The 15,395-nt window shown below is 42.6% G+C and overlaps 1 protein-coding gene across 3 annotated transcripts in view; it reads right to left on the bottom strand.

The window, feature by feature from the left end:
• Nucleotides 1-9,239: 9,239 nt before the first annotated feature.
• Nucleotides 9,240-15,395, bottom strand: part of alpk3a (alpha-kinase 3a) — a 79,813-nt gene continuing 73,657 nt past the window's right edge. For all 3 annotated transcript variants that reach the window (XM_072282341.1, XM_072282343.1, XM_072282342.1), the window contains exon 14: nucleotides 9,240-12,960. In XM_072282341.1, coding sequence (XP_072138442.1) covers nucleotides 12,495-12,960 — 466 coding nt within the window. In that variant the 3' untranslated portion in view covers nucleotides 9,240-12,494. The remainder of the gene's footprint in view (nucleotides 12,961-15,395) is intronic.

The raw sequence follows: 15,395 nt of genomic DNA, 5'->3' as shown, positions 1-15,395 counted from the left end.
AGAGTGGATATAGAGAGGATGTTTCCTATAGTGAGTGAGTCTCAACCCAGACAGCACAGCCTCAGAATAGAAGGATGTCCCTTTAGAACAGATATAAGGAGGAATTTCAAAGCCAGAGGGTGGTGAATCTGTGGAATTCATTGCGACAAGCCACTGTGGAGGCCAAGTCATTAGGTATATTTAAAGTGGAAGTGAATAGGTTCTTGATTAGCCAGGGTGTCAAAGGTTATGGAGAGAAGGCAGGAGAATGGGTTTGAGGGGAATAATATATCAGCCATGATGGAATTGTGGAGCAGAATCAATGGGCTGTATGGCCTAATTCTGCTCCTACATCTTATGATCTTAAGATCTTACACCTTATCACAACACCCCACCCAACAGCAATCAACACCCCAACCCATCCACGTAATTTTCAGATCCTCCTGCTTCCACCAACTCGGAGATCTCCTAACCCAATATGTTCCTTCACAACTGTAATGTATTGTGTGAGTATTCGTAGTGTCAGAGTGCATATGACGTCAGGACGTAGAGAGATAAAAATGGAGGTCTGTTGAATAAACGTGGTTGTTCAATCTACAGCAGTGTCCGAGTCACATCAATACTACACGGTGTCAGAAGAAATCGCGAAGAAAAAAAAGGAAGAGAAGACAGGTAAAAGATGTCACAGTTACTGCCACCGTCAATTTTAAGCCTACAAGGTAATCTGTAATCTTGCTGAGAACTGGAAAACATGGATCCAGAAGTTTGAGCTGCTTTGCACCGTTAGCGGTGTAGCTGAAAAGACGGAGAAAGTGCAATGTGCTACGTTTCTGCATGTGGCGGGAGAAGAGGCAATAAAAGTTTGCAACGCGTTTGTCTTCCAAGATGATGAGCAAGATAAAATTGAAGTGTTGAAAAAAAAAGTTTCAAGATTACTGCGAACCGAGAAAAAACCTACCGTACATCCAACATATGTTTTCACGAGGGCTCAAGGACCAATAGAGACCATAGATGCCTATGTAACAGATTTGAAGAATAAGGCAAAAGACTGTGAGTTTGGACAACTGCATGACTCTGTAGTATGTGACAGGATTGTATGCGGCATACGAGATGATCAAGTGAGAGGCAGGCTATTGAGGGAGGCAGATTTTACATTAGAAAAGGCAACTGATGTTTGCTGTGCCAGCGAGATCACGTCAAGTCAGGTTAAAGTGCTCAATGAAGAGATTGAAGTGCACAAAATAAAAACTGTGAAAACTGACAAGAGTAGGACAAAGCCAGCTCCACAGGATGATCAATAGGAAGTTAACTGCAACAGATGTGGTTATAAACATGGATACAGAAATTGTCCAGCCTTTGGTCAGACATGCAAGTTATGCCAGAAAAGAAATCACTTTGCAAAGATGTGCAAATCGAAGGAGCACGCAAGGAAAATGCATGCTGTGGAACAGAGTGCGGGCAACAGTGACATGTTCATTGGCACAGTTGAAGTGGAACAGGAGGTATGCATCAAGAATATTGACAATGCAGAGATGGAGGATGAAGATGATTGGACATGATCTGATAATAAACAGGAAGAATGTGACATTTAAGCTTGACACTGGGGCAAAGTGCAATGTAATGTCGGCAGAAACATTCAACTCACTGGACATCAGAGGAAGACTGGAAAAATCCACCTGCAAGCCTGTTGCTTATTTCGGCCACAAGATGGCGCCATTGGGCAAAAAAAGCACTCACCTGTGTGTACAAAGGTCAAAAATACAAGATCGAGTTTGAAATAGTACAGCACCATGTTCCAGCAATACTGGGCAAAACAACATGCACAAAGCTAGGCCTGGTGAAGCGAATCTATGGTGTTGAAAAAGAAAATGACATTCTCAAAGACTTTGATGACTTGTTTTCTGCATTAGGATGTTTACCAGGGAAACACCATATCCAGATTGATCCAACTATTGCACCAGTCGTGCATGCCCCGAGAAAGATTCCAGTAGCTCTCAGGGATCGAGTAGTGGAGGAGCTACACAGAATGGAACAGATGGGAGTCATAACAAGACAAATAGAACCGACCGACTGGGTGAATAGTATGGTGACAGTGGTCACAGAAAAAAAACGAGGATTTGCATGGATCCACAAGATCTCAACCAAGCCATCAAAAGAGAGCACTATCCGCTGCTCACGGTTGAAGAGGTTGTCTCCCGCATGCCTAATGCGAAATACTTTTCAGTATTAGACGCAAATCAAGGTTTCTGGCAGATCAAGCTGGATGAATAAAGTTCCAAATTATGCACTTTCAATACGCCCACAGGGATATATTCTTTCCTGTGTCTACCCTTTGGGATTTCTTCTGCATCAGAGGTATTCCAGAGGTCCGTGGCACAAATGATTGAAGGCCTGGACGGGGTGGTCAGCATCATTGATGATTTGCTGATATGGGGTGATACAATTGAGGAACATGATCAGAGACTGAGGAAGCTCCTGGAGAGAGCACGTGAGTACAACCTAAAACCGAACAAAAGTAAATGTAAGATCAGAACTACAGAGATCACATACATAGGTCATGTGCTCAGTGCTGATGGGCTAAAATCAGATGATGAAAAGGTCAGAGCTGTGGTACAGCTACCACCACCCGAAGACAAGCAAGAACTATTGAGGTTCATGGGCATGATACAGTATCTTGCCAAATTCATTCCCAACTGATCAGAGGTCAGCGCTCCACTCCGAAAGCTACTGGAGAGCAACACTGAATGGCATTGGGAAGACGAACAAAAGAAAAGTTTTGACACATTGAAGCAGTTGGTTACCAATGCACCAGCACTCAAGCTCTATGATGTCAATAAACCAGTGGCGATGTCTGTGGATGCCAGTTCGGAGGGAATAGGAGCTGTTATACTGCAGGATGGGAGGCCTGTGGCGTATGGATCACGAGCACTTACGGACCTTCAACGCCGATATGCTCAAATCGAGAAGGAATTACTCGCCATAGTTTATAGGTGTGAGAAGTTCCACCAGTATGTATATGGCAAAGAAATCCAGGTTGAGAGTGATCACAAACCACTTGAGAGCATCTTCAAAAAACCACTCCAAGCTCCTATGAGGCTGCAAAGGATGCTTCTCAGGCTACAGAGGTACACTCTCACAGTCACCTATAAGCCAGGAAAAGAACTGCACATCGCTGATGCTTTGAGCCGTGCTTACCTCAAAGAGCAAAAGGAAGAGTTGCTAGGAAGAGAGCTGGAGGTCACCTGGGTTACACCTCAGCTACCCATCTCTGAGGAGAAGTTGAACATGTTCAGGAAAGCGACTGCAGATGATCCTGAAATGCAAATGCTAAGGGACATTACAATGAATGGATGGCTAACAGAAAGAAAAGATGTTCCAAAGGAAATGCAGAAATACTGGTCATTTAAAGAGGAAATCAGCTATGCATCAGGACTAATGTTCAAAACAGCAAAACTCATTGTAACAAACCAAGTGAGACAGAAAATGCTCAACAGAATTCATGAGTCACACCTGGGGATAGTGAAATGTAAAGAAAAAGCAAGGGACATTCTCTATTGGCCAGGCATGTCAACTCAGATAGAAGACATTGTGTCTCAGTGTGCTGTCTATAATGAAAACAAAAACAGCAATCCAAGAGAACTTCTGCTTCCCCACCCACTACCTGGAAGACCATGGAAGAAGATTGGCACAGATCTCTTTCACTACAATGGTGCAGCATATCTGCTTTGTAAGGACTACTATTCAAAATATCCGGAGATCACCAAGTTAAGTGACACGTCCAGTCGAGGTGTCATTACCGCAATGAAGTCGACATTCGCAAGACATGGTATTCCAGATTTTGTCATTAGTGACAATGGTCCACAATATGCCGGTGGTGAGTTCAGAGGGCTCTCGGAAAGCTGGGAATTTCAACATGTTACTTCCAGTCCAGGGCACACTCAGTCTAATGGACAAACAGAGAGAACTGTACAAACTGTCAAGAACATGCTCAAGAAGGCACATAGCAGCAACGGTGACCCTTACATTGCTCTGCTTGAATACCGCAACACACCGATTGAGGTTGTGGAGTTCTCTCCTGCGCAGCTGTTGATGGGACGTCGTCTGAAGTCCAAACTGCCAACATCCACAACTCTACTGACTCCTGAAGGTAATGCTCAAGTACATGACAAGCAAAATTACAAGCAAATAAAGCAAAAGAGTTACTATGACAGACATAAAAGACAGTTGCCAGATCTGCATACAGGTGAAAATGTCAGAATACAGAGAGGAGACACTTGGCAACCAGCTGTGGTTGTGAACAGACATCAGCAACCAAGATCCTTCATAGTTCGCATGCCGGATGGAAGAGTCTACAGGAGGAACAGGAAGCATCTGCTGAAGACAGGCGAGAGGGAGTTTCCACGGACAGATGCACAGGACATTTCCACAGATACAGACATGGAAACAAACGACACCAAGAGTGATGCAGACTGCAAAGACACAGAGGCCACTCGAGAGACTGACACTGATGAAGAACAAGCACAGTCAGTTGTATCACACACGGTCTGAGAGACAAGTCAAACTTCCAGCTAGATACAGAGACTGGACATACATACAGTCTCACACACAGTTTGAGGCAAAGTCACACAGGTTATAAGTTCCAAGGTGTGAAATAAAAGGTTTATTAGTCTATGTTAGTAAAAGAAAATACACTGAAGTTAGTATTGTAAGATACAATGCAGAATACAGTACAAGAAGCTAAGATGTTTTCTTTTAGCTTATGTTATGGTTGTTGCACTGTAAGAAGGCCATACCTAGAGGCATTCTTTTGGTAATTCACAGTGTTGTGAAAAAAAATCTTGAGAAGGGGGATGTAATGTATTGTGTGAGTATTCGTAGTATGACGTCAGGACGTAGAGAGGTAAAAAATGGGAGTCTGTTGTTCAATCTACAGCGGTGTCTGAGTCACATCAATATTACAACAACCACTAACTACAGCCTCTGACTACTCTTTACCCCCTCTTAGGATTAATTCCTCACCTACAACCAGAGACTCACTGTTACCACTGACTGCAAACCTGTCCAGCAAGCCTCCTCTCAACTTCCAATCCTGACCCCTGAAAAGCAATCCAACCCTCAGCTTTGACTGACTCTCCATCTGACTACTTCAATTGGTTATAGCTCTTCCTTCTGATCCCCCAATCTCTTCCCTCTGCTCCAGGTTCTCTTCCTATGGGACATAACAGGGATGGAATAAGCATCACACCACAAATGCCACTAATTATAATTCATGCAAATTCCTCAGTCATAATTGTACTTGACAGCACCTATCTATAAACACAATCACAATTACATAGTTCCAGAATTTTCCAATCAAGAGCAAGGAGGACTATCCATCAGTAGCCAGCAGACAGCATTATTGAGGATAAATTAACCTCTTCTAAATCCTTTCTGATTATTCCTTCAGCCAGAGTGATGGGCTCTCCTTAAGTTGAGAATAAAGTTTGTTAAGTAATATTACATATTATCAAACTGGATTTACTCTTACAAGGATCTGTTAGCTAATGTTTTCATCCAGAAGCTGAGAGTTCAGAGGTTTTATTCTGCCCAGATTTAAAAAAAGGCAGCCAGCTTCTAACAACTCTTCAAATTCATTTCAGAACTAACAAATTCACCACATACCTCCATTTTGGCACTACTAAAAAGTTTATCTGAGGCAGGGTATTAAAATTAAAGGCTTTACAATATTTTCAATACCCATTATTATTTTAAGGATTGAGCACATTAGGACAACCCGTCTACATCTGAACTCACAGATGACTTCATATGATTGACAGTAAGGTTGGCCAATAATATAGAAGTGCAGAGAACCAAAGGAAATTACTTTAAAGAGTAACAAAAGGCAGGAAAGTTGTTTCCTCTGGTAGGTGAGACTAGAACTAGGAGACATAGCTTCAAGATTAAGGGGAGTACATTTAGGACGGAGATGAGGAGGAACTGCTTTTCCCAGAGAGTGGTGAATCTGTGGAATTCTCTGCCCAATGAAGCAGTGGAGGCTACCTCAGTAAATATATTTAGGACAAGATTGGATAGATTTTTGCATAGTAGGGGAATTAAGGGTTATGGAGAAAAGGCAGGTAGGTGGAGATAAGTCCATGGCCAGATCAACCTTGATCTTATTGAATGGTGGAGCAGCCTTGACGGGCCAGATGGCCTACTCCTGCTCCTATTTTTTATGTTCTTATAATATTATCTGGAACTTATTCACATAGTAAAGGTCAAATAAATGTAAAGTATGACCTTTTGAAATTTACCCAAGATATCTTTAAAGGTAAAACAACTGAATAAAGCAAATTACTGTATTAAATGAATCGCATATTCTCTACTTCCCAGCCTAAAACCTGCCCCTTGAACCAACCATTTGCTCATTTGTCCTAATATCTCCTATTTTGACACTAACGATTATATTCTTGTGTTCTACAATCTTTGAAAGGTATAATCAAATTACAAGCGGAGATGTGGCAGGGACAGCCACATCTCTTTTACTTATGTGTATCTTTGAGTGAATAACGACTGACAGGAAATGTGACCACGACAAATAGCATTCTCTGCCAGCACTCTGTCAATAAACAAGCCTAAAAGGGAATTTGGAATAGAAGTTCTGCGCTCATTTAAATATAACCTTTTAATAAAAGAACCAACGCAGAAGGTACTTAGAACTGAAAAAGCAAGTTTTTCTCTTGCATTTTGTATTTCTTAATCTGCGTTATAAAGGCTAACACCTGAATTAGACTAATATGTTCAAAGTAAGAAAAGTTGGTACATTCAATCCTTCAGAAAGATGTTTAGTAGGAAATAAAATTTGTGCTTGGAGTGAGGCTGTGTGTGTGTGTGTGTGTGTGTGTGTGTGTGTGTGTGTGTCTGTGTGTTGGTACAATATGGCTGGGGTTCAAATCTCCAGGAGGTTTGTCAGTTGTTCACCATTACGTGAGAGGCTCAGTCTCATTTCAGATGAAGCACCAGATCTGAAGGGAGCAGAATGCCTGCACACAATCACAGCCTACACTGTCACCTTAAACACTTGCTTCATATATAATAGCTGACGTATGTGGTGTCCTAATTCTGCTGATTCTAAAGTCCGACTGAAATGGTCTTGATTCAACAACAAGGAACAACATGCATCGGGATTAACTGGCGACATCATTCTGAACTGTCAATTCTTTAGCAAAGCAGCAGAGGGCACTCTGATGACATGAAATGAAAGTGTATCATCCTTTTCAAGCGAATAAAAGTATCTCATGAAATTAAAGCAGAGCTAGCCTTCACCAGTCATTAATGTTAGGCCTGCATTGGCTATTAGGAAGCAATTCCTCTGTTGGATAACATCTTGATAAACAGAAACAAGACTAATTATGATCTATCTGTCAGTGAAATCAGAAGTATTTCTTCATCAAAAGGAGATAGGACCTTTGAAACAGCCAAAATCTATGATCAACAATATCTTGTTAGCAGATTATCAAGAAATATGGGCCGAATGCAGTTGAATGAGATAAGGTACGGTCAAACGGTAATCTAACTGGGCAGCAGAAATGGAACAGACTCAGTGGGGTCAGGTAAACTACCTGCAGCTATTCCTGCAAACTGTGCAAATATTTATTTTTCCAATGATTCCCTACATCTTTTCCAGTAAGATAGTGACACCTGCGAACACAGCAACCTCTCGGGGTCCAGCCAGAGGTACTTGTGCTTTGTAAAATCTGTTTTTTACGATCCAAAGACAATTCTACTCTAAGAACATCGGGTACTGCGGGGCTACTCCGTCAGTGAGCCACTCCTTGATCAGAGTAGATGGACTAGTGACAGCAGTGGAGCCCAACGAAGTGTAGAAGGGGTCGGCCAAAGGTTCAAAGGGGTCGGCCGAAAGTTCAAAGGACTGGTGTGTCAGAGCAGCAAGTCTGGGTTTGAAGGAGCTGACCTGGCTGCAAACCGTGTTGCTGCCTGCTAATTGGAAGCATCAGAGTTGGTGCAGTATAACCATGTCTTGGACATTTCACTTGTGATCGCAAGGCTCTGTTGGACACTGATAATGTAAGTTGCTGCAGGCCTGTTACCCTTGTCTGGTGCAGGGACAGTCAACATGGGAGCTGTGTAGACTCAGCTGTAGTAAGGACTAGGCCTCGAAGCCTCAGGCTTGCCTGCTGCTGCAGACCAGGTGGAAGACATGGAAGCACTACAACATGGTTGAGCTCGACTGAGGCCTGGCCTCTCCCAGCGGTGCTGCTCTCTGTGTTCCAGCAGTGGAATGACAGGCTGGATTGCATGCATCTGTAAACTGCCAGGAGACTGTACCATCAATTGATGTACATTATTGTTCAGGCTCTTGGACTACATATTTCTTTTCAGCCAAATATCCTTCTCTGCTCGATATTTTAAATTATGTTACTTGCTATTTTTGAATGTTTGCTTGCTATTTTGAACGTTTTGCACCTTGACCCCAGAGGAACTGTCTCATTCAGCTGTATCTACGTATAGTGTGAATGATAATTAAAAGTTGATTTGATCATCCTCAAATCCCTGCACTTACACCTTAAGATCAATACAAAAGTTTAAATATGAATATTTAAAGCTGTGACTAAAATTGACAGATGTAATCTCTGATTGTACCACAAGAAGCTGTGATGGAATACATTCACAACTGGTGTACTGCAAATATTTAATTCCAGGTTAGAAGCCACTTCATGCAATGTTTAGTGTGTGGGGGGAAGTTCCAAACTTTGCAATGGCACACCAAAAAAAAGGTAATCCAACAGAACCAATAATATCCAGAATGTGTTCCTTATTACACGGTAATGTTCTTGGTATGTTTGTCAGTGCAATCAAAGGGTGAGAGGAGGAAAGAAAAACATTACCAAGCTGACACGATTTTTTAAATGTAAACAGCATACCAGATTTCAAGAAAAATCGCATTGTTCTATTTTCTACTATTCCATTCTACTTTGGCACTGCTCAAACAATACAGAGCTGGCGCAATTCGAACCACAATTCACTACCCCAGCTGTATCAATCATCACTAGTCTGAAAGCTGAAGTGAAAGAGTCACTAGTGACTGTACCAAACATTTTTTGGCTGCATGAAAACAAATCTCAGTCAATCACCATTGGGGCAATTCTGGTCGGTGTTGCTATATAAATCAGAGGCAGTAAAATATGCAAATCACACCACCCCACATGCTACATCCCCCCTCCCCTACACCCCAAGTCTACTAGCCCCCTGTGGTCTGTGCCATGATCATTCCGTAACTTTAAAGGTCGTACTTTGTCTGTGATTATTTCCTTCTGTATAGCTCATCAGCACTGCCCATGGATTAGAGTCTTCAATGCTGATGGATGTGCCATGTCTTAGGAGACAGCAGCACCAAAATCCAATGCATGATCATCTATTCTCCCAGGTTCACCTACTTCTGAAATCCAACTGCAATTCCATAAAACCGTCAAGTCAGGCATTTCAACATCACTTCATAAAAAGCCAACAGCCCAATGGCAGCTGTCTACTTTGGGGGATTCCTATAACTGAGTCAAGAACCCAAATACCTGTGTGCATCTGGGAAGGGCTCCTCTTCCCTAAGATCACCTTCAAGCCGTGGGCTTGTACACTGTCTATGATCAGACACGCTGGTTAAATATACTGCTCCCGGAGAACGTCAGGGCAAATTGCCACGACACCATGGGGTTGCAATTCCAATTAGCACTTTTAATGTGTTCATATTAAATTTCTGTATGCGCAGTTTAGGTAACCTAAGAACTTCCACAGTCAGTCTTCCAACCCTCCTATGGTTCTACCAGATCTCAGCTCTGAGAGTAACGTAGACCTCAAAAGCTGGGAGTGTTGGTCTGAGAGAGAGCAATGACATTACTTCACTTACACTTCCAATGAACTTGGAGCATTTGAGATTGGTGGTATTCTCCTAGAGTCTTGAGATGTATGCTTCAGACAGTCCAGTCCTTGGAAGCATGGAAGAGGGCAGAGATTACTACTGTCCAGTAGACGCTAAGTTCTGTGCCAGATCTAAAGTCTTGATGTTCAAATGCCCGGTTCCTCAATCAACTAAAGACTGTGCAGAAGGATTGAAGCTGATCCTGAATTTCTACCTTCATGGTGAGATATGGGAAGTGGTCTATGTTCTTAGAGGTCTTTACTGCTTGAGAGCAGGGCGGCGCAGCCATGGGGAGGTGATCACAGTGTTCCTATGCACAACACTAGACTTTCAGAACAAACACATTTCTCTAAACTCTGGGATGGGAAGGGATTAGCAGAGGAAAAATTTCAAGGATGTTCTCAATACTCCCCTGAAGAAACCCAACAGCTCCTGGGAATCTCTGATCCATGGCTGCTCGAAGCAGAGAGGCAGCGCTCAGGGTGGTGCTGAGAACCTCAAGGCTCTGCACTGATTGCACACAGAGGGCCTAAACAAGGAACAGAAGGAGTACACCACCTCACAAATTACCCATCTTCCTGTCCCGTTGACTACCTCCTTGCTGTGCCATCTGTAGAAGTCTGCAGTTCCTAAATTGGCTTCATCAACCACCTCAAAACCCAAGTGGGAGTAAGCTAATCTGGAACCAGAGGGCGCACCTCAGAAGATGGCCCAATATGAGCGACGGTGTTTGCATTTTTGGTTTAGAGGATCCATTCTGGCTGAACACTTGCACTCCGTCAAGATCTGACAGTGGTGATGGATTTGCTACCCATTTTTTCTTCCCCTTGATGCTGGAAGACACCACTCCAAGGTCAATGAAGTTGGGAGATGCTAGAATCCAACTTTGTTGAACATTCCTAAAATTTGACGTAAGAGGGACATCCATAGCTGTGTCCTGGCACTGTGATATCTCCATATGCTACACCAGGAATTCCAGGAGGTTACAACTGGAATTTCACCTGCTCTCTGAAACAAGAGAGGCTGTAAAGACACATAGCAACAATATCTGTGGCATTTCCCCAACTTTATCCATGGGTCTGGCACTATTGTCTTACTGAATTGAGGTGAGGGGTAACATTGGGCTCTCACCAATGGAGGAATCATGTCGGTTACGCAACATACCCTCTGAGTGTCTTTACTTCCACAAAGCTTGTGCTTCAGCGATCAACAGCACTATTGACTGTGGAATGTAGGAATCTGTCTCTGGTTCTCTAAATCAGTGAGCGCTAAATGGTTTTCTCATTGGCGTCTATTTTGGGGCCTGTTGCATTTCAGTATAAAAGCATCTTATGACTGGGCCACCAGTTGTACCATAAGCACCTGGATTCAAACTATCCAGGGTAATCAGTTCATTAGCAGTTACAAACTAAATAAGTATTCAAGAAAGCTCAGCTAGTCTCAGGGAGAAGAACGCGATGGAGTAACCTTCCCCATTATTGTCCTTCCCTCGCATTGATCCGCTGACTATAGTGCAGAAGAGAAATCAGGATTACGTCCTGGTTAAGAATTCCACCAAATTTTCCATCCCACTTTAACAGGAGAGGAATATTAGGAGGGATCCATTATTTATTTGGCATTCTCCCAATCAAATGTAAGCAGATAGTGAAAGTCACAAGAATTTAAGAATGGTGCGTTTACATTGCAGGGCGAGTACAGAGTATGCCGACACTATGTGATCTAGAAAGAGAAGCACTCGGAGAAGAGGCAAGGCGATCCGTGCATGTGACGTCATTCTGCAACGGAGTTCCAGCTTTCGAGTGACCCTAATGTGAGGGCAAAGACAGACCTGTGGATGACTGTCAACAATGCAGGCCAACTGCACTTCACCGCCGGCTGAGAGACAGTCGCCAGCACAATCAAGTCCTCCAGTCATTGCAAAAACTCAAAACACAAACCAGGTCAGTAACGGCATTTAGAAATGTTGTCCTTAAAACAATACAAAATGTGTCAATCTCCCAATAATGGTCCCAGGTAATCCCCCATCCAACTAGTCATAATGTATATCAAATACTTCACTTACCCGTAATCTGTTACCAAAATAAACACTCGGAATACTAAAGTACTCATCAGTATGGAGTACTTTTAGGATCTTAGTCGCAGTCATTATTAACGCCCTTTCTTCTGTATCTTCCCACCTCAGCATGCCTGCAGCAGAGGTTTTATCCCTGCCATAAACTTAGAAGCCAATTAATAAAAAATAATAGAACTTACACTATAAATTATAAAGAACAGTTAATGCATTTGGATATTTCAATCTCAAGATTATACTGTTGCTCATAAAACATGTAAACTTTGTTCTCCTGATTTATGATTTCAGAACCTCCCAAATGGAACTAATTGTATTCAATGTCACCCACCAATGATCATACTTGTAAGTTTGAACTTATGGGACCTTTTATGGATGTTAAGTACCCAGGGACATTATTGTTGATGACACTTAACTTTCATTGGTTTCTTGTATCCCTCATTTGACTCAAATCTTTCCAGATTAAGCAACGGTTTGCCAAAAATAAAAGTGCTTGATATGCCCTTTCACCATCTGAAGGCTGCTCCAACATGTCTACCGAAGTCTGACAGACTTAGGGATCTCCACAGTTTCGTGCTTCACTGTCTCCTGAGAGTTGTCTGCATTGTCTGCTTTGCGAACAATGCTGGGGCTTGTTGCATTTTTTCGAGAAGCTTGTGGGCTCGTCAGGCCTTTCCGCGGAACCAGTGGACTGGTCTGCCCTTTCCGTTGGACCAGTGGGCTGGTCTGACCCTTTCTCTGGGTCTGTGGGCTTAACTGACCCTTTCTCTGGGTCTGTGGGCTTGACTGACCCTTTCTCTGTGTCTGAGGGCTGGACTGCGTTGACTGAGCCCTCCTTGTCATCGATGGACTTTTGGATCCCTTGGGTTTATGTGGCTGGAGGCTATCGACGCTCTTCAATGACTTCAACCCCAGCACCTCGCAAAAGTGGTTACAATGATGGGTGTCAGGAAATTCATCAATAACTGAGGAAGAGCAATTTCCTGTCAGTCCCTGATACCTGCAGAAAGAAATCGAATTATACTCTCAGCATTACGCGCAGGGCAAGACAGGGAAAAGAGGTTTTACAGAAGAAATTATTTGAAATGCCAGACACAAGACAGACTGCAGATGCTAGAAATCTGGAGCAACACACACATCAGGGAAATGAACAGCTGACATTTTGGGCAGAGATCCTTCATCAGGATTGGAACGAAAGAGGGCAGAAGAACCAGAATAAAAGGGTGGGTGCAGGGGAGGAGTACAAACTGGTAGGTGATAGATGAATCCTGGTGCGAAGGGAAGACAAGTGGGTGGGGAAGGGGAAAATTGGGTAGGACGTGAGAAGTTGGAAGGTGATAGGTAGAAGAGGAAAATGGCTGAAGAAGATGGAATCTGATAGTAGGGGACAATAGGCCATGGAATAAAGGGAAAGAGGTGGAGAACCAGAGGGAGATAGGATGGTTCGAGCTTCTAAAAGCAAGGAGCATAAAGAAGATAATGACTAATAACTCCAACAGGAATTCCGAGCGAACATACGTATCCAACATGCTACCATAAAGAGTAGTTGAAGTCAATAGTACAGATGCATTTAAGAGGATAAATATATGGGGGAAATGACTAAAGGTTATGCTAATCAAAGGTTAATAAAGGGCAAAAGGGAATTCATGTGGAACATAAATTCTAGCAGGGAGCAGTTGGACTGAATGGCTGGATTGTGTGCATCCTGCTACAGATATACGGTAGATCATTGCACTCTCTGGCCTAAGTTCATCTTCCTGCACTAGGTCTGTGGCTCTGAAGGTCACAACACTTTAATTACACATTGGAGTACTTTTCAGATGTGAGGAGGCTTTCTTTCTTCACTACATCTCCTGCAGAGAGTTCCAGACCCCTGTCACCCCCCTGCGGACTTTACTTTCCCCCATCTCCCCTCTGATCTTCCTACCAACAACTCAGGAGTGCATGTGAAATGCCTTCATACATCTCCTACACACCCTCTCCAATACAATCATGCATTTTCTCTGCAGCCAAGGTCTAATTCATGCTGTATCTTACTCTAAAATGAAATCCTTGCTCTCCTATTCTCTGGAAAGGAAAGTAGTCCATATGCCTTATTAACCACCCATCTGATCCACCCGACCACCTTTAGGGATTCCTGTAAATGCACTTCAAGGTCCCTCTTTTTCTATTTACCAAACATTTTTTCTTTGTTGCACCCAGCAGCCACCTTCCTCACACTTATATAGATTATAGACCATCTCTATCTTCCTGCATTCTAAAACTTTCCTCTTCAGTGGTTAGTTTTGGTGACCTTTAAGAACTTCTTCATTATTTACTTCTATGTATCAATATAATGAGATAAAGCGCGGAATAGGCTCTTCTGCCCCTTTGAGCCTTGCTTCCCACCAACCCGATTTAACTCTAGCCTAACCATAGAACAACTTACAATGACCAACTAACCTACCAACCGGTACATCTTTGGACCGCGAGAGGAAACCAGAACACCTGCAGGAAACGCACGCCGTCACGGGGAGAACGTACAAACTCCTTACAGGCAGCGGCGGGAGTTGAACCCGGGTCGCTGGTACTGTAAACCATTGCGCTAACCTCTTCGCCACTGTTAGCTTTTACATATGAATTTGTTAACAGCAAGGGACCAAGTACTGAGCTAGTGGAACCCACTGCTAACAGCCTTCAAATCAACAAAATGCTTAGCAACCATTAACCACTGCCTTCTGCCACTAAAACAATTCTGGATCCCTTTTGTCACTCTTCCAAGGGCTTTGAGTTTTTACCAAGCTGCAATGGAAGACACTGACTAAAATCAATGTATTACCACACCAAATGCAGCCCCTCAACAATACTTCAATCCTTTGTGTTACCTCCTCAAAGAAACCAAGTTGTTAGTCAGATATGATATCCCCTTAATCAATCCATGTTGACTATTCCTGAATAATCTATACAGTACTTTGCTAAATGAAAATTTACATTTAGAATTAATTCTGATTATTTTCTCACTGCAGAAATTAATCGCTTGTAATTATCCAGTTTATTTCCAAGCTCACTTTTTAAGCAAAAGTACATTAGCTGTAGTCCACTCCTCAAACACTCGTCCTTTATCTAGAGAATTGGAAAATTGTAGGCAGAGTGTTCACATTCATGTTTCTAATAACAACACAAAGATTTACTAGAGTCTACTTCACCCTTGCTTGCCTCACTATACTCTGATCATTTTTCTGTTTTATGTGTTAATAAAATCCATACTAATTATAATTTGTTTCCATTTTAAATGCTTTGAAAATTCAAGGCATGCATGGCAAAATGTTTTAATCCATCTGCCTTCAGTTCCAAAACCTGTTAAGTGTGGAACTGTCTCTCTAAACATCTCCACCACAGTACAAATTTTCCTCACCCAAACTAATATCAATGTGGTTCAGTGATAAATTTCATTTG

Source organism: Mobula birostris, chromosome 18 (genome assembly GCF_030028105.1).
Source record: "Mobula birostris isolate sMobBir1 chromosome 18, sMobBir1.hap1, whole genome shotgun sequence".
Classification (NCBI taxonomy): Eukaryota; Metazoa; Chordata; class Chondrichthyes; order Myliobatiformes; family Myliobatidae; genus Mobula; species Mobula birostris.
This window is presented reverse-complemented; position numbering and strand designations above follow the sequence as displayed.